The 19923-nt window shown below is 50.3% G+C and overlaps 2 protein-coding genes across 2 annotated transcripts; one reads left to right on the top strand and one right to left on the bottom strand.

Annotated features, from left to right (window-relative positions):
• Positions 1-1345: 1345 nt before the first annotated feature.
• Positions 1346-10147, bottom strand: LOC309628811 (peptidoglycan recognition protein 4-like). The gene is given in 6 exon segments (XM_082392241.1): positions 1346-1568; positions 2522-2640; positions 4616-4695; positions 4699-4817; positions 5701-5808; positions 6987-10147. Coding segments are annotated over 6 exon segments (684 nt in total). The 5' UTR covers positions 7042-10147; the 3' UTR covers positions 1346-1365.
• A 1440-nt stretch (positions 10148-11587) lies between these two features.
• Positions 11588-14519, top strand: S100A9 (S100 calcium binding protein A9). The gene is made up of 3 exons (XM_082392005.1): positions 11588-11742; positions 12126-12286; positions 14147-14519. The coding sequence occupies exons 2-3, from the start codon at positions 12149-12151 to the stop codon at positions 14423-14425; spliced, it is 417 nt and encodes a 138-aa protein (XP_082248131.1). The 5' UTR covers positions 11588-11742; positions 12126-12148; the 3' UTR covers positions 14426-14519.
• The last annotated feature ends 5404 nt before the right edge of the window (positions 14520-19923 follow it).

The following is a 19923-nucleotide window of genomic DNA, read 5'->3' as shown; positions in this document are numbered from 1 at the left end:
ACAGCAAATGCTGGCGAGGGTGTGGAGAAAAGGGAAACCTCTTGCACTCTTGGTGAGAATGTAAATTGATACAGCCACTATGGAGAACAATATGGAGTTTCCTTAAAAAACTAAAAATAGAATTACCATATGACCCAGCAATCCCACTACTGGGCATATACCCAGAGAAAACCATAATTCAAAAAGGCACATGCACCCCAGTGTTCATTGCAGCACTATTTACAATAGTCAGGTCATGGAAGCAACCTAAATGCCCATCGACAGATGAATGGATAAAGAAGTTGTGGTACATATATACAATGGAATATTACTCAACCATAAAAAGGAACAAAATTGGGTAATTTGCAGAGAAGTGGATGGATCTAGAGACTGTCATACAGAGTGAAGTAAGTCAGAAAGAGAAAAACAAATATCGTATATTAACGCATATATGTGGAACCTAGAAAAATGGTACAGATGAACCAGTTTGCAGTGCAGGTAGTGAGACACAGATGTAGAGAACAAACGTATGGACACCAAGGGGGGAAAGTGGAGGCGGGTGGTGATGGTGGTGTGATGAATTGGGAGATTGGGATTGACATGTATACACTAATATGTATAAAACGGATAACTAATAAGAACCTGCTGTATAAAAAAATAAATAAAATAAAATTCAAAAATTCCAAAAAAAAAAGGAACCAAAAGAGAACATTTTTTTATTTCACTCTATATCTTTAAATAGATAAAGTATTGTCCCTACTGTAAAGAGGAGGCAAAAGAGGTCCAGAAAGTAAAGATTCCTGTGTCTATAAATGGAGTAAACAATACCAGAAGTATTGCAGGATTTTAACATCAGAGACAGCAAGTTTGGGGTTGGGCCAGATGGGGGTAGCGGGTGAACAGGGTCTGTGTCTCTGGCTGGTTGGAAGGGATTGCATTAAAAAGGCACAGTCTTTCAATGGTCTCCCATAAGGGTCTCACACTCTTGCTTTATCACTGTTGTTTTAAGTCTTCTTTTCAGAGTCTTCCCAACCACTCGTGGAGAACACACCCATGGGAGATAACCAACCCTACTATGCTCTGAAGGATGCTCAGTCCAGGGACTTCCCTGGCAGTCCAGTGGTTAAGATTCCGTGCTTCCACTATAGGGGGTGTGGGTTCAATCCCTGGTCAGGGAACTAAGATCCCCATGCCCTGTGGCATGGCCAAAAATATAAAAATAAAAAATGAAGGATGTTCAGTCCAGAATCTTGCACAAATAAAAATAAGATGTCTTATGTAAAGCACCTGGCACAAAGGAAGAGCTCAGTAAATATTGGCTCCCTCCCCGAGCCTTCCTTCCTACAGCCCTGAAGAAAAGGAGGGTCAAGTTTCCACCGATCCCACTTACTGATATCCGATGTCACAGAAGTTCAGTGTGTCCATGTGATAGGACTGTATATCTCGGACACAGATCAGGCAGTCCATGGATATGTTGCAGGTCGCCCCAACGGTGTGGATGATGATGACATATTTGGCTGGGAGGTTCATTGTAGGGCAGTGTGTCTGTCTGGCTTTCCAAGCTGACCTTGTGATGATATTGGAGCAAGCTGTGGTGAGGGGAAAAACCAAGGCGATAGGAATTCACCTGGGCCCACATGTGCACAATCTCACAACTGCAGGCTGGTTACTCCTCAGTCTCCCTAACCTCATGTTAGGCACATCCTAACATGTGGGATTCTGTGAGATTCTGGGAAGGTACCAATAGCAATTGTCTGGGCCAGGTGGCTGGAGCAAGGGGCAGAGGCAAATTCTGCAGGTTCTGATAACAACTATGGAAACCAGCATGTGAACAGAAGAGAAAGGACTGTTGATCTTACAGAGGCATCGCCATTTTATTCAAAAAATAAAGTATACCTACATGCTTGAATATGCATTGCAACTAAATGCAGGTGTGTGTACTTATTAACAGGGCCAGTATGCAGAAATCAGCTGACTCTCTGAACTGATCACACGTATGTGGAAATAATTTGAAATCTCTAAAGAACTCTACAAATGTTAGAGTTATCATTATTGAAGATAGCACCTGTCTGAAAGCAAGAGAAACTTCATTTAGAGATTTACAACTAAGAAAGCTTAATAAAAAGTATCCTTGAGGGCTTCCCTGGTGGTGCAGTGGTTGAGAGTCTGCCTGCCAATGCAGGGGACACGGGTTCGAGCCCTGGTCTGGGAAGATCCCACATGCCGCAGAACAGCTGGGCCGTTGAGCCACAATTACTGAGCCTGCACGTCTGGAGCCTGTGCTCCGCGACAGGAGAGGCTGCAACAGTGAGAGGCCCGCGCACCGCGTTGAAGAGTGGCCCCCGCTTGCCACAACTAGAGAAAGCCCTCGCACAGAAACGAAGACCCAACACAGCCAAAAATAAATAATAAATAAATAAATTTTTTTAAAAAAAGAGGACAATATGATGTAGGTTGAAAAGACAAGAGTGTTGAGACAACGGAGCAGAGGAAGAGGGTGTAGACAACTCCCTGGCAGAGGGACAGAGGGGATGACCATTACCTAGCTTATTGCCAAAGAAAGTGAGGCCCAAGGAGACGTTGTTGTAGCCCTGGGCGTGCATGCCTTGGATGTTCCAGCCAACACCTTTGTACACCCTGCCATTGTCCCCAGCCAGGAAGCTGCCAGGCAAGGAAACATGATTTAATGGCAAATTCCTGTAACAGGAAACTTCGCACCCATCCTCAGAAGGGAAAAGTGTTCTAGAGGCTCAAAAATACTATGCTTCAATGACATAACGGTGGGAGGGAGGGTGATAACGCGTTTTAGACTTCCAAGAGATGTGGGAATATATTTTAAATTTTCTTTTGACTTAGCTTACATGTGTTTCCCAGAACCTCACTTGAAAATACTCATTTGGTTCAAAGTGGAATTCACATGTATGACTCTCAAGAACCTGAGAACATTAGTTCAACATTTTTCAAGGGCATGAGAATTCATTCGTCATGTTTTTAAATTATAGGACCAAGCACTTGAACAATGAAAACAATCAACCTGAATTCAGGGATTCCTTTGTGTTAACTTTTTCTTCAGTTTCTCCTTAGGAATTCCTAAGCTCTTCTTTGTCACAGAAATTTGTTTAGGATGTTCCTTTTCTCAGTTTATTTTTTGAAGCCAATGTATCTATTTTTTTTGTTGTTTTACCTCCTCCTTTCTTTCTTCCTCATTATAAATTTCTCGTCCTCCACTTTCCAGTTGCAGTCTTCAAAACTGATGTTTTCACAACTCTTGCCATATTCAGCTCTTAATAGGTCATGAATTTCCACAGCAAGCTGAGCACAGAAAGAACACTTCCCTGAAGTCACCGAAGACCCAGAATGGAGTAGGGCTGACCTCCCACCCTGTGCTGACATTGGTCTGAGGACCAGGTTGGGGCCTCAGGGTGTCCGCCATGTCCCTGGCTTTGCTGGAGTACTTTCAGCAGGCTGCTCTGTCCCTGCAGCCTTTGGTCAGTTCAATGTGAAAATAGCCCCTATGGCTACAGCAGCTGCAAGGTACAAACTGGAGACTGTTACACTGTCACTGCAAAAACCTGACTTCGAGATGCAGTGGCTGAAGTAGACAACACAGCAGTGACAATGGCGGGGCGGTGGGGGCACTAGTGGTAGGGACAGCAGCTGAGCTGTAGTGAACACAGCATCCACAGAGGGTGGACGGGAAGACCCCCCTGGCCCCCAGGGGCTCTGGTGGCTAAAACAGGGGCCTCAAGCTGCTTTTACTTACTTGCAGCTAAAAATAAATCAAGAAGAAAATGTGGGTAATCCTTTCTGAAGTGGATAATTCAGAAAGCATTTATGTTTGTCTTTAGAATTCAGGGGGGAGAGCACCATTCCCTCTCTCTCTCTGTCTTCTTCTACAAATACATACATATCCTGATTCTTGAGGAGAAAAGAGGAGGTTGTGGGCCTCCACTCCACAGATAATCCTCAGAGTGGGTACTCAATACACAACGGAAGCATCTCTTTGCCTCACACATTTGCTTTTAACACGGGGCCCTCCTCCTTGCATCCCCAGTGGGATATCTCCTATGGGATCCCAGTCGCACTATGAGGTGGCCCTTCAGGGTCCCTGGTACCTCTCGGGGTAACAGCCCTGTCTGTGTGCAGAAGTGGAACAAGGCAGGACTAGGAGGCAGTCTGGGAATAGTTCTGGGTCCATGCTCCCTCGCTGAGTGACTTTGAGCAAATTCTCTAACTTCTCCAGACCACAACATCCTCACCTGTGACACAGGGGTGGTAATATTTCTCCTGCCCATTCCTCAGAGTGACTGGGAGAGCCTACTTGAGTAATACTTGCAAAGACCTTTGTAAACTGAAATATTCTTCGAGCTCCAAGGGGGCGACTGTACTTATTACAAGACCTCTCTTGCTTCTTTCCGGGAGCTCCCAGTGGCCAAGACCACATCGACATACATGGCTCAGAGCTGTCTTCCTCATGACCGCTGGGGGATTTTGGATTTTGTTTGTATCAGCATTTTTTAATTCATTAGAAAAGCAACATGAATGGGAAATTAAGAAAAACAGAGAAGGGGGAGCAGGAGGCCCCTTCAGAGGGATAACTCAAATGTGGGCTCCGGGGACCCCACCAGCCTTTTACATGTAGGCCACATCGCACCAGCCTTTGTTGTAGACCGAACGGGACTGCAGGCCCCGCAGTTTCCAGCTGCACACATTCTGCTACTGGCACTCTATCCCCGTAAGCTGGTCCATGATGACACAGGCCACAGGCCGGGTCAGCTGGGCGCTGCGGGTCAGGAATCTCGCCCCCCACTCCTTGCGGGAGACAACGGTGGACGCAACTGGTGGGGAGTTCGGGGGGGGAGCCACAGGCTGGCATGCTAAGGTCCTGCCCGTGCCCGCCGCAGGCTGTCCAGGCCACCCTGGGTCCTCTGTGATGGGAGAGGCCCCAGGAGGAGGCCTGCAACACCACAGTCACCCCTTCCCATCTCCATATCCCGTTTAGGGTAAAACGAATCCCCATGCAGACTCCACACTCAGCCTGGGAAGTCAAGTGACCGTGTTCTCCAAACACTTCCTCCTTGTACTTCCCTGGAGGACTTTGCCCATCCTCACCTCTTCTCTGCCTGCAGAAAGCAGTCCCAGCAGCACCCCCCACCCAACCCCGGGGTTCTGAGCCTACTTCTCGTGAAGCACGTCAGCATGGACGCCTCGGGATGCTTGGTGTCCACTGGCATTTGCCCCGGTGTCTGACTTGCCTTTCATCGGCTGTCCACTCAGAACATGACTCTCTGAGGAAAGCTCTGCCACCCTCCTCAAACCACTCTCCTCACCCTCCCCGGCAGAGCCCACAGGAAGCCCCATGAACACTGAGTGTGGGTCTCCCTCCTTCACATGAAAATACACTGTGGGCAGGGCCGTGAGAGCCCCACACAGGACCCAGGACCTCCCCAGCTCTCCCTCACTATCCTTACTTGGGAGCTCCCAGGAGCTCTCTGAGGGATGCAGTGTTTCCGCCCTGAGAGCTGGGAACTGGGACCCTTGTCTTTTCTCCCTGGGTTTCCTCTCTTTTCTGGAACCCACCTTTGCCTAAGGACTCAGGACAATCCAGGGGAATAGTTGGGGTTCCACCCCACCCCACCCACCCAGCCCAGCCATAGTGACATCCTGAGAAATACTTCTGACCCCCTAAGAAGCCCCCCGGCCACCCCCAAACGGCCTCACCACTGCGACCCTTGAGAATGAGCTGTGAGATGCCAGCAAACAGGTCCAGAAGCTCCTCTGACAGCCCTGTGGCTTGGGTTTCATGCCAAGACAACTGTGGGGAATCCCCTGGGAAGGAACACTGCACTTGGTGCTGGTCCTTGGAGAACACCTGGACCAGCTCTCAGGCAGAGGCTCCACATCCCCCCTGCCCCCCCAACCAACAGCCTCTCGGCCTCCCCAAGTCACCTGACTTCCTCTAGGAAACAAGGAAGAGGAAAACCACGGATGCATCTGGCCTCACTCCGCCTCTGCCTCTCACATCTGCCCCAATGAGGCCTTCACTCTCCCCATCCTCCCCAAGCCTCCCTCCATTTCAGACTCAGTGCAGTCTCTCCTGCCTCCTCATCTGAGCAGCTCTGCCTTTCCCAGTTCACTCGTATACATATTAATAGATCAGAGTGTCATGTACCAAGATGGCCATCATCACGTTAACACGTATTCATATATTAAGCACCTAGTGATCCAGACAAGGTTCTTGAAATACAGAGATTTACAGATCGTTGTGACTGCCCTCACAAACTAGATTTTTTTAGATAGGATTAATGGAGGATTAATCATCACAAACATGCCGCATCCCCCTCTGCCTATTCGGTACCAGAGGTCATGGGAAGCAATAGCCACTAGAACCAGCAATGTCACCCACATCACCTCCCACGGGCTGGCTCTGTAATGTACAAAGCATTTTCAAGGGCACTATCAGCTTTGTGGCTTAAAACAATTTTGTGAGATAAGCAAAGCAAATTAACTACTTCCTCTATACTGATGAGAAACTGAGGCTCAGAGAGGTTACTTGTCTAAGACGATGTGGGTTTTAAGCTGCGGACTTGCATTCCAACCCAGGCTGTCTGACCCCAGAGCTGTGTCGATAACCACTAGGCTCTGCAGCCACCCCAAAATTGTCAGATGACCTTGGGCAAGTCACTGCCACAATGTGGCCTGTTTCTCTGTCTTTAAGATGAGTTTGTTAAGGGTCTCCACCATGGTTCTGAGATTCTGTCCTTCTGTGAAATCATCGGGAACAAATACTTGACCATGACACTGAAGCCAAGGTGTGCTGGGCAGGCTGGAGGGGCTGCTAAGGATGGGAGCCCATCTCAGCAGGGCGTGGGGGGCACCTGAGCCAGGCTCTGAAGGGGAACATAGCTAGTGGGGAGGAGTGAGGACACTGGAGAGGATGATTTCCAAATGAAACCAGGCTGGGGCTGATGGCAAAAGCACTTGTGACCCAGTGAAAGAAAACTCACCCCAGGCCCCGAGATCCAGAGCAGAGATGACAAGAAGCCACAGCAGCATCCTCATGTGGAAGTAGGTCACTAACAGGGAGAGTATAGACCACAGCCCTGGGAGAGACACCGACAGTTAGCCCGACCATCCTCACCCTTCAAACAGGGCTCCCACCCCATTGCACGGCCCCCGTCTGCCTCCCCGCCAAACCTGTGCACCTCCTGGGACCAGCACCTGGCGAGGCTTCTCAGGGTCCCCAGCACAGGGTTGACCCTCGGCAGGTGCTCAGTAAAGGTGAGGGTGCTAACACCTGTCTAGCCACCACCCTCACCAGCCTCCTATTACCCTGAGAGCTCTTGGTCCCTCCTAGGAGCCCGGTGCCTCATCTAAGGCCTTCCACCATAGATAATAACAATTTCTAAAATCCCTGAGTAGCTATTATGAATAAACCATGTGTAGATATTTTTACATCTAGTGCTGCAATTTTATATTTAATCCTTATAAAATTCCCATAAGATATTTGTAACCTCATTTTTATAGGTGAGAACACTGAGGCTCACCTAACTTCTTCTTGAGTGAGAAGAGTAATAAAGAATAGCAGCTACCATTTACTGTCACATCCTATATTCCAAGTATTTGCTGAGGACTTCATAGTTATTCCATTAAGTATCTTCACAATGACCTGTGAGACCTGTACTTATCATCAGGAAACTGGACTTCAGAGAGTTTAAGTCACTTGCCCAAAGTTACCCAATTAGAAGGGGCAGATCTGTCTGACTCCAGAGACTCTGCCTGGAACTTCTCCACAATCAGCTTGAGTTTCTGATGGTGGAGATTCTCAACGAGGATCCAAGAGGTTAAACTCCGGGATTACTGTGGTCCTTTCCAGCTGCAGGAATATTTTCTGCTGTGTCAGACAGAAATGAGTTGTTTACTTGGGCTCAATTCAAATGAAATATCAGTTCCCTGAGATGTCAACCTAAACATCAACTTTTCTCCCAATTATCCTACTGAGAAACTATAGAGAGAGGTTTGAGATAAAATGGGGTAGATCACTGACCTCCAGAGATTTTATATTATAATCAATAGTTCCCAGATGGAAAATGTGTAGAACCCCAGCTTAAGACGAGCATATAGGAGCTTCCTGGATCAGGACAAGAAATCGCTTGGCCGTTAACACCCAGGAATCCAGTCATTTGAGAAAACTGTGTCCTGTTGACAAACCAGCCCTCCACAGAGGAAGGCAGGCACCTGATGAACGTGTGGGAAAGTGTTGAGCCTCTCTCATTGGCCAAATGAGAGGCAAGGATGAACTTGCCCAAGTTGGAAGCCCTGTAGGCTGGCCTCCCAGGAAAGAAGCTGGCCTCTTGCAAAGCTACCTAGAAACCAGCGATCAATTCTGGTCAACAGGAGGTTTATACCCTGGTCGCTTGACCATGGTGCTTCCCCAACCATGAATGATAACGAGGTGAGTGCTGTCCCAAGCTTGTCACATCATAAGCTGAAATTGCAAGGCTTGAGCCCAACGCCTCATCTTGCTAGGGCAGGGACGGGTGGGGTCTCCCACCCCCACCTCCAGCTGCATACACTGAGCTGGCAGGACAGGCTGCAGCCACAGTTCGGCCACCGTGGCTCACATTGCTATGCATTCTCTGTACTTAAAATGAAGATGAAATATTAGGACACGAGACATATGAGATATAATAGATAGGGATTCCAGGTTAGACAGAAAGGTAAGAAATTGGGTAGAGGTAACCCCAGGACCCAGAGCCTTGGCAAGAAAGATCCAGGTGTGGTAGAACCAAACTCATTTAGAGCAATTTAGGAGAGAGAAAGTTTTCTTACTTGCAGGAAGAATTCAAGAGTGGAGATCAGGGAAACTTTCTCCACTATGTTAACTTTGTAACCTGATAGAGTCCAGTCCCTCCAATAGGAGAGGGCTTCTCAAGAAGACACACACACACACACACACACACACACACACACACACACACACACACTCAGAAATACCTGTGGGTCCCTCGCTGTCCCAGCCCCACAGGTCAGGCTGCAGCTGGCTCACCCCTCATTGGCTGGCAGTGCCTTCCTTTCAGGCTTGGGCTCTGGCCCTGCCCTCCTTCTCCAGCTGCTGCCTCCTCGGCCTTCTCTCTCCCTGGCACTAGAGGGCACTCCCTCCCCAGGAATGGAGACTGGGCCCTGGCTTTCCAGAGAGAAGAGGAAGGCCGGGAGCCCTAACAAAAGGGGGAGAAGAGGAGGAGGGCGGAGCTCTGAGGCTCTGAGCAGCTCTGTCCACCATCCACAGCACCGAGAGGGGAGAGGGACCCGATGAGACCAGACAGGTGCTGACAGCAGGGGATCCGCCCTGTGAAGAAGCCCGGGTACTTTCTCCCTGGGAAAGGGCGTGGCTGCCCAAGTCTCCCTGAGCTCCTTCCTCATCCCCAGTCCCCAGGAAACCCGGCAAACCCAGGGGTTGTGCCTGTGGGACCTGAGGGTCACATCCTGACCTCTGGGAACGTCCTGCCCATGGGGACAGATCTGCTCCAGGAGTTTGAAGGCTGTGGTTGGTGGTCGCTCACCAACAGCCCCCCACCCCACTCCTTTCCACCAGCAGGGGCAGGATGGGGGCAGAGAAGTAGAAAAGTACATCCCAGGAGGCCGCACACACTGTGTCCTCATCACTAGAACTTACTCCCACCCTGTGGCCAGGGAGCCCATTCACTCACCACCCCTACCTCAGCAGCAAACTGTCACCCACCCAGGAAGCCTCCCACAAGCTGAGGGTCTTCAGCCCCTCACCCACTCTCGTCTCATCCCCAAACATGCTCCACAGTCTGCAGCTCTGGTCTCCAGAGCCCTTGAATCTTCACTGAGGAAACTCCACGTGACCCTTCGCACAAGTGCAATAGCACAATGTGTCTCCACAGGGACCTGCAGGGGCTCCCACCTCCCAGTGGGTGGGGCAGCCTCCTGAGACCCTAAACGGACCCTTCTGAGGGAACACCCCCAAATCTGGACGGGTTGCCCTTAGTGGAGCTGCAGAGTCACCCTGAGGCCCGGGGTCCACAGAAAAGCTCCCTCAAAGGGCTGCACTGGTTCCACCTGCTGTTCTCACCTGTTGACCCACCCAGGCCCAGGGCTGAGTCTCCCCAAGGAGAAGACTCCACTTCCCACCACCCCTCCTTCCAACCTCTGGCCTTGGTTGGCACTGAGGGGGGCTGGGTGGGGTCTGGGCACCTATTGATCAAGCCAGGGATAGCCTGCCAGGGTCGGGACCTCCACGGTTCAGCCCTGGTCTCAACCCAGGCCTGGGTTAGCCTGGGACCTTGGGGCCCGCCATGACCTTCTGACATGAGGGAACCCACTGCCAGCACAGGATCCCCAAGTGTGGACTCCCTTCTATTTCAAAGCCCTGTCCAGCTGCTCACTCCCGCCAACCGCTCACCCTCTTCTCCCCCAACCCATTCACTTTCATCCTAATCAGCACTATATGGTCACAGTCAACATCTCCACAGAAAGTCACAGGACAACAAACAGACCATTGTGTATTTCACACTCACTCGTTTCTTCATTTATTCGTGCACTCCTGCATTTATTAATTCAACATATTGCTCCATCCTGGGACTGTGGAGGTGAGTCAGGCCACATCCCTGGCTCGGGGAGCCTCAGCAGAGTGGAAGAGACAGACCTGAAAGTCAAGAACTTCGGGCAGAGCAGAGGTCATGCCCTTCAGCACACGCCGTGCTTCATTGTTAATGTTCTTACTTTCCTTTAAAATTAGTTGACGAATCTTATAAGCAGGAGTTTTCACATAAAATTTCAGATTCCCTGGACCTTCGGGAGGTCCATTAACACCTGATCCACTTTCCCACGTGGCCGCCTTCCCCTGAGGCTGAGTAACAGCTGCCCCTTCAAGTTAGGAATGCTCTCATTTGCCACAGTCCTCACCACTCCCTAGTGTCCCCAACCCTGAGGCCCCATGTCGGTTGTCACGAGTCACGCTACTGTTGGTGCTGTTGGTGTTCTCCAGCCCACACCGCTTCACCACTTTACTCCAGGTCCCTAGTTCCCGCAAGCTTGTGTCTTGAGATCCTTGGTCCAGAGTGAAACATGCCCTGGTAGAGGCAGCAGAGGACGCTGTGGACACACACAGGAGAGGCGCCCCGGGCACCTGCTCGGATTACCTACAGCAACAGAGTGGAGGAGGGAGCCACGCGCGACGACGGATGCCGGCTGCTGTCTGTGCTTCCTCCATCAGCCCAAACAATGGAGGGCAGGCCCCCCGCCCTCCTAAGAGCACTCATCACAGGGCCAGGCAGGGCCATCCTTGTTGGGCTGCCCAACAAGGGGAGACAGAGTGGGTGGGCCACCTCAGGGGTCCTCAGCCCCCCACCAGACACTGGCTATCGCAGGTGGGAAGGCACAACCTCAGCGGGGACAGGAGGAGAGAGGGGTGCCAGAGGAGAGGCAGCTTGCTGGCTTGCTCAGGGAGGGCAGGGCTGTGGGGTGGACAGGAAGTGGACTAACCAACAAGCTTCCTCCCAAACCAGCTCCGGGCCAGGGCTGGGAATTTCACAAAAAGGCAAAAAGGGCTTTGTGAACATTTCCTGTCCCAGCCCAGCCCCCTTCCTGGCAGTGACACAGCCCAGCTCAGCGTTACCACACTGCTTACCTGTGACGCAATCTTCCCACGAGAAGGCTGAGTGTCTCAGCCAGAGGCCTATAAATACTGGGCCCACATCTTTCTGTCAAACCCCTCTGTGTGACTCCTGGGCTTAGGTAAGTGAGCTGCCAGCTTCCCCGGGACCGGAGCCTGCCTGATGACTCTTTACTCCCCTCACCCATCTTCATTTCAAACCTCCTCCTGGAAGCCCTCCTTGATTGACTGCTCACTTTAAAGCCTCCTTCCCATTTTCTTAGGTCATGTTCTGCTGCAGCCTCCTGTCCTCAAAGACTCTCCTTTTTGGCACTCCCTAGATAGTCTGTAAACCATTCCTACCATGTGTGGGACAGGGTCATCTCCCAGTTCAGTTGCAGCCCCTGCTTTCTTTTTATTCTGTTTCCCCCTTCATTCCTGCATGCGGCCAGTAGGAGGTGTCAAGGAAGCTTGATGGTCTTTTCTTCTAAGCACCAGAACTCTTGCTTCTCTTTTGCTCAAACAGAGTGCAGGAAGATAACGGACACAATGTCGCAGATGGAAAGCAGCATAGAAACCATCATCAATATCTTCCACCAGTACTCTGTACGGCTGCAGCACCCGGACACCCTGAACCACAAAGAATTCAAACAGCTGGTGGAAAAAGAGCTGCCAAACTTTCTCAAGGTAGGGCTGGACTCCTGGCAGACCTGACCCGGGCAGTCTGGGCTAAGGATGGAGAATAGGGGTGCAATCTGCAATGGTCAAGGAAAAAGTTCTTGGTCCTTCAACCTAGCCTCCAGAGGCAGTGGGCTCCGCGTTTGCAACAGGATTTGGACCCTGTCACTAGAGGTGGTCCATGTTAGGTGGCGCCAAGAGACTGAGCATGTGCAGTGTGCCAGGTCCCATCCTGGGCAGGGCGTGTAGTGGCCCACAGGGACCCACTGTCCTGACGGGAGAGACATGCAACAAACGTGTTGACCAATCAAGAACACAGATACATCCACAGCCAATAAGTACCTGAAAGAAAATCAGAGAGAGCACTGTGGGTTATGTGGGCTGGGTGCAGGGAGAGGTGACTAGTTAAATGGACATGAAGGGCCCCTCTAAGGAGGTGACCTTTGAGCTGAGACCTGAATTTTGGTGGGGGGAAGCAAGTGAGGACCACCCTTGGCAGGAAGCCAATGAGATTGTAAGCCTCAGATGGACTTGGAGTGGAAGACCCCAGAGGGCTTTTCTAATCCAAAGGCTCTCTGGTAGGAAACAAATAAACAGCATGTGGGAAAGGACCCAGCCCAGCACCAGTGTGTACAAAGCACTCAGTAACATGTTAGTTTATTTCCCTGATCTGAAAATGATTAGGCAGCTCTAAGAAAAGGAGGATTCGTTCCACAGGATCTTTTTGTTTGCTTTACAAATTTGGTGACTTTGGGGACACAGAGGACTGGACTAAGAAGGGTGGGACATCTAGGTCCCAGTCTCAGTTCCATTCCTGGAGCAGGATGTTCCGGGATAGGTGGCCAGCCCTGCCTGGAGCCCCTCCCCACCTTGGAAAGGTGGAGAATCACAGCGGTCGGAGGTATTGGGGTTGCTGACAGCTCCCCAAAGGTGCAGACCTCAGCAAGCAGGACGCTTGGTCAGGGTAGACAAGAGAGGATACAGTCAAGAGGTTGTGTGGGCAATGTTTTCCTTTGTGAGACCCCTATCCCACCCCATCCACCACGCCCCACATCCAGAGCAGATAGGCCAGGATGGGAAGCTGGGCCCCCACCTACGGGCTGCTCAGGAGCGAGGGCTCTGCCAGGGTGATGGCAAAGGTGCAGAAAAGCAGATCACGTTGAAGCGTTGCAGAGTGGGAAGGGCATGGGAGATGAGCTGGGCACCTTCAGGGTCCCAGGAGGAGACTCAGCGGGGGTGCCCCAGCCAGTGGGAGGCGGGGCTGGAACCCAGTGAGGCCTGGATCCTTCACCTCCCCTCATGCCCCCCTTGCACACTTATCACACCACACTGCTCTCTGTCCCCATCTTGTTTCCCTCAGGTGCTTCCCCGCCATGCAGGCTGAAATGAGTGTCACTAAGTAGTAACCTGGAGAGGGAGGGGGGAGGCGAGAAGAGGAGGGCGTGACATGGATAAGAGTGGAGGGAACGGGACAAGACAGGGCTCTGAATCAGACTGGAATGTGCCTGTCCACCCTTCTGCTCCCAAGCCTTGTCAATCTGCACAAGCTAATTACCGTTTGTATGACTGTTTCCTCAAGTCTTCCTCAAGGAAGATTCCAAGTCTCCCTATCATTGTTATAAGGACCAAATGAGGAGACATCTCTGTACTTATGAACTGTGTGACCTCGGGCAAGTCACTCGACCTCAGTTCCTCTCCTGTAAAATGGAGAGGATTGTGGTGGCCGGGAATCAGAAAGTGTCCAGCAGATGCTCAAACTGAGGCCCAGGAGGCTGGTGTCACTCTGCCTTTGCCATCAGGTCACTTGCTGTGCTCCCCGTCCTTAGCCCTGACCACACCCAGCCCTGACTGCCCTGTCTCTCCCACCAGCACAAGGATGACAAAGCCATAAACAAGATCATGGAGGACCTGGACACAGATGTAGACCAGCAGATGGACTTCGAGGAGTTCCTTATGCTGGTGGCCAAGCTGACGGAAGCCTCCCACGAGGAGATGCACAACACGGCGCCCGAAGGTCCAGGCCACAGTCACGGGCCAGGCTTCAAAAAGGGTGGTTCAGGCCCATGCCCCAGCAAGGTTACCCAAAGCCCCTGCCATGGAGACCACAGCCACAGCCACAGCCATGGCAATCACGGCCACAGCCACTAATCAGGTCAGGCCACCGGCCCCTGTCCACCTAGGGCCATGGGGCTGCCTTAGCTGCAGGGCAGGGAGACGGGGGTGAAATAAAGTCTTCCTCCGAGCCAATGTTCTGTGTGCTTCTTTCCCCACCCCCTTCCCAACCTGACCTTCCTGGAGGTCTGGGGGTTTGATAGCCCTGTGACTTAACTGGCCCTCAATGTCTGCATTCAGTAAGAACAAAACAAGAAGCAGCAAAAATGTGGGTCTCTTCTGGGCCCTTTGGGTTCACCTCCCTGACCATCTCCTCACCTCTGACTCTAGGCCCCCCTGCTTAGGTCCCCGTCACCCTGCCCCAGCTCAGGACCTCCCTGTCCAGACGGTCAAAGTGGTCCTTGTCACCATAAAAAGCAAAAAGGGGAGTTTCCCTTCCCCTCAACCTTCCAGCCACCCCCCAATCCTGCCCCTACCCCCTCTTCACCCAGTGCTCTCCACACGGCCATCTCTCTCCTACCAGAACTTTAGTCCTCTAGACAGAACGTGTCTGTGGAGGAACACTGGAGTCGAGGACAGATGGGGTGTGTTACCCACAAATGGAGTTCTGAATCCACAGGGGCATTGGGTGTCTCTCAGCAGACCTAGGATCCTCCATGGATATGGGGGCAGGTGAGCACACAGATGGGAAGCAGGGGTCTGGCCCCAGGTGGACAGGAGTGTGAGAAGGGCACCTGCCTGCCCTTTGGAAGAAACAAGATCCACCCCTGGCTCTGCAGCTACAGAGCCTAACCACTGAGATGCGGAGGTTGGACACTGGGTCCAGAGAGCCTCTCAGGCCTGAGGATTCTGATCCTAAGCCTCGAGGGCAAGCTGACCTCCCTGAGATGGCCGGGGTTCCTCCAGGCCCCAGTGGGTAGATGAGACCTCAGGCCAGCAGAAGCCCTGGCTCCTCTGCAAACTCACGGCCAGCCTGGCTCCCAGCTTCCCCGCAGCTGCTGCCGCAGCTCCTCACCTCAGCAGCCTCCAGACCACTCACTTCAGAGACATCCAAGGGACTCCTGGCCTTAGAGCAACGCCATAAAGTCCCCCTACTGGGTCATTACCGGGCTGGGGTGGGCCTTCCAAACTCCAGAGCCCAAATCAGGGTCATCTGCTCTGCCCTGTGCTTTCAGCAGAGAGAAAACTCTGATAGGATTAGGATTGGGGGTGCTGGGAAAAGACGAACAGCACCCATCCCCCAGGTTACAAGTGAAGAAAGCGAGGCATAGAGTCGAGAAGGGACCAGTTCAAGGTCACACAGTGGTGACTGGTGAAGATATTGCAGAGAGCCTTGAATCCATCTTCTCTGTAGCCTAGATCTCACAGCTCCTTCCCCAGCGCTGAGCATGAAGCCAGGAGCGGCAGTCAGATTCCAGCTGCCCCCATGCCACTTGGCTGTAGCCTGGCCCCTGGCCTGCCTGCTGTGGACCGTGTAGGCCCTGCTCTAAGAGCCTTTGCTGTGGCGACAGGGATTTCCGGGCTCCCACTTGAGGGTATGAGGGTGCTTCCAGGAACCACTCCAGGCTGTGAGCTTGGGGAGAAGGGTTCAGAAGCCCCCAGCCCCTGGGGGATCCCATAGGTGGGGAGACTCATCTCCTGACAGCCCTGTTAACCCACCCTCACGTCCCTGCTGTGCAGCTTGGTGCAGGAGAAAGAGAGCTGGCCCGGCAGTTGGGAGGCCTGGGTTCTACCAGGGGCCTGGCCAGGACTACATACCTCAGATAGGGTAGGCTCCCCCCAACCCCTCTGCCCACCAGTGCTTATCACAATGTGCCGTAAATATGTCTATGACTCTGCTTCCTCCCTAGACTGTGAACTCCACGAGGTCAAGTCCATGGCATCTGTCTTATTCTCTGCTTTATTCCGAGCACCTAGAGAGGTGGCTGATACACAGTAGGTTCTCAACAAATACTGACTGTTTAGATGTTCTAAAATTCCCCACATGCTCCACGCTCCCTTCTTGGGGGGAGATGTAGAGAAAGGAGGGAGAGGAGGTGGGATTAAAACCAGCAAAATGTCCCCACAACCAGTCGCCAAAGCTTCAATAAAATGCCTCAATCACTGGAAAAAACAACAAACAAAAACAAAACCAGAAGGCTCTAACTATGGAAAACAGTATGGAGGTTCCTTAAAAAACTGAAAATAGAACTACCATATGACCCAGCAATCCCACTACTGGGCATCTACCTTGAGAAAACCATAATTCAAAAAGAGTCATGTACCACAATGTTCATTGCAGCTCTATTTACAATAGCCAGGACATGGAAGCAACCTAAATATCCATCTACAGATGAATGGATAAAGAAGATGTGGCACATATATACAATGGAATATACTCAGCCATAAAAAGAAATGAAATTGAGTTATTTGTAGTGAGGTGGATAGACCTAGAGTCTGTCATACACAGTGCAGTAAGTCAGAAAGAGAAAAATAAATACTGTATGCTAACACATATATATGGAATCTAAAAAAAAAAAAAATGGTACTGATGAACCTAGTTGCAGGGCAGGAATAAAGAGGTAGACATAGAGAGTGGACTTGATGACATGGGGTGGGAGGGCGAAGCTGGGGCGAAGTGAGTAGCATCGACGTATGTATACTACTGAATGTAAAATAGTTGGCTGGTGGGAAGCAGCAGCATAGCACAGGGAGGTCAGCTCGGTGCTTTGCATTGACCTAGAGGGGTCGCATAGGGAGGATGGGAGGGAGGCTCAAGAGGGAGGGGATATGGGGACATGTGTATGCATATGGCTGATTCACTTTATTGTGCAACAGAAACTAACATGGTATTGTGAAGCAATTATACTCCAATAAAAATGTATTTTTAAAAATCCAGAAGGTTCTGGATATCATCACGGCATCTCAAACTGGAAGGTAAGGGCAGCAAGGGGATGGGACTCTGGAACCCCCTCTCCAGTTTTATTCAGTCTTACCAGTTCTGCCTTCATCTGCTGCACACTAGAAGCTTCCATTTGAATAAAGGGATTTGTCTTGAAAAAAGTTTGAACATTATTTGTTTAACCCAACCTGCCTCACCCTCATGCTTGAGTGATTCTCCCCAGTATCCCTGCCAAGCGGTTGGCACAGTTCTGCCTGAACTCCTCCAGGAAAGGGAGCATCCTCCTTTGGTGCTGACACTTAGAAAGTCCTTCATTACACGGAGCCAAAATCTGTCTCCTCGCGCCTGCCAAGCATTAACCCTGGTTTCCTCCCACACCACTGGGGATGCAGAATAAATCTAACCTCCACGCATGCAGCTACCCATCCACTTCTTCAAAATCACATCCAGGCTTTCTCCAGCCTCTATACAGTTGTACCAGGAATGCTCTCCCCACCCTGAAATCTCTAGTGAGTCCCTTAGGGCCCATGAAGGCCTAGAATCTATGTCACCACCTCCAGGAAGATTCCCCTGACCACCCACCTTCCTCAAGCCCATGGTGGCTTCCTCCTCCAGGCCCGTAGAACTCTCTGGTACGTCCACCTTTGCACTTGCAATAGGGAACTGTAACCCCTTATCTGCAAGTCTGGCAGTGGCCCTGGAGGCAGGGACAATAGCTGATTTGTCCCATGTCCCCAGGTACCAACATGGAAAAAGCTCTCAGTGAGCATTACAAATGGGCAAGGGAAGGTAGGGTGGTCCTAGGACCCTGTGGAGCTGGAGGGTGAAGTTGGAGCTTGCATGAGGAGAGGGTAACGTGGGGACTGCTTTGGGCATGAAGGGTGTGCCCTTGGTCTGGCGATCTGGAGGCCAGGAGATGGTGGAGCAGCTGGGCATCAGGACGGCAGGGGACAGAGCTTCATTGATCCCAAGGGTTCCCCCTTTTGCCTATCTCTCTGCCAGCTTGGTCTGAGAGGAAGAGGCTTTTCTGGGCCCCGCGGGAAGGTCTACAGCGAATCACTTTCACAGCCCTGTAGGATTTTCCTAAAAGAGCTGATCGAGGTGACTTAGCCCTTCCATCCCAGTAGTCCCCTCCACCCCCAGAAAGACTGGTTCTACTGAGTAGAGAAGAGCTGGATTCTTCCCTCAGGTAAAGAATAAGAGTGTCAGGGTGAAGGTTAAGATTCCCACTCCAAGTGAAAATTGCTGACTACCTCTATGATTAATGAGTCCTTTCAAGAAACAAAAGCTTTCCAGACAGTATCAAACTCTTAGAGGAAAACATAGGCAGAACACTCTATGACATAAATCACAGCAAGATCCTTTTTGACCCAGCTCCTAGAGAAATGGAAATAAAAACAAAAATAAACAAATGGGACCTAATGAAACTTAAAAGCTTTTGCACAGCAAAGGAAACCATAAACAAGACCAAAAGACAACCCTCAGAATGGGAGAAAATATTTGCAAATGAAGCAACTGACAAAGGATTAATCTCCAAAATTTATAAGCAGCTCGTGCAGCTCAATAACAAAAAAACAAACAACCCAATTCAAAAATGGGCAGAAGACCTAAATAGACATTTCTCCAAAGAAGATATACAGATTGCCAACAAACACATGAAAGGCTGCTCAACATCATTAATCACTAGAGAAATGCAAATCAGAACTTCAATGAGGTATCACCTCACACCAGTCAGAATGGCCATCATCAAAAAATCTACAAACAATAAATGCTGGAGAGGGTGTGGAGAAAAGGGAACACTCTTGCACTGTTGGTGGGAATGTAAATTGATACAGCCACTATGGAGAACAGTATTAAGGTTCCTTAAAAAACTGAAAATAGAACTACCATATGACCCAGCAATCCCACTACGGGACATATACCCTGAGAAAACCATAATTCAAAAAGAGTCATGTACCAAAATGTTCATTGCAGCTCTATTTACAATAGCCAGGACATGGAAGCAACCAAAGTGTCCATCATCGGATGAATGGATAAAGAAGATGTGGCACATGTATACAATGGAATATTACTCAGCCATAAAAAGAAACGAAATGGAGGTATTTGTAGTGAGGTGGATGGAGTTAGAGTCTGTCATACAGAGTGAAGTAAGTCAGAAAGAGAAAAACAAATACAGTATACTAACACATATATATGGAATCTAAGGAAAAAAAAAAAAAGGTCATGAAGAACCTAGTGGCAAGACGGGAATAAAGGCACAGATCTACTAGAGAATGGACTTGAGGATATGGGAAGGGGGAAGGGTAAGGTGGGACAAAGTGAGAGAGTGGCATGGACATATATACACTACGAAACGTAAAATAGATAGCTAGTGGGGAGCAACCACATAGCACAGGGAGATCAGCTCTGTGCTTTGTGACCACCTAGAGGGGTGGGATAGGGAGGGTGGGAGGGAGGGAGATGCAAGAGGGAAGAGATATGGGAACATATGTATATGGATAACTGATTCACTTTGTTATAAAGCAGAAACGAACACACCATCGTAAAGCAATTATACTCCAATAAAGATGTTAAAAAAATAAATTAATTAAATTAAATTAAATTTTAAAAAAAAAAGAAACAAAAGCTTTGGGGTTTCCCCAGCATAACAGTG

Source organism: Balaenoptera borealis, assembly GCF_965194805.1.
Source record: "Balaenoptera borealis genome assembly, chromosome: 1".
NCBI lineage: Eukaryota > Metazoa > Chordata > Mammalia > Artiodactyla > Balaenopteridae > Balaenoptera > Balaenoptera borealis.
Note: the sequence above shows the minus strand (reverse complement) of the source record. Positions and strands in the feature narration are given on the sequence as shown.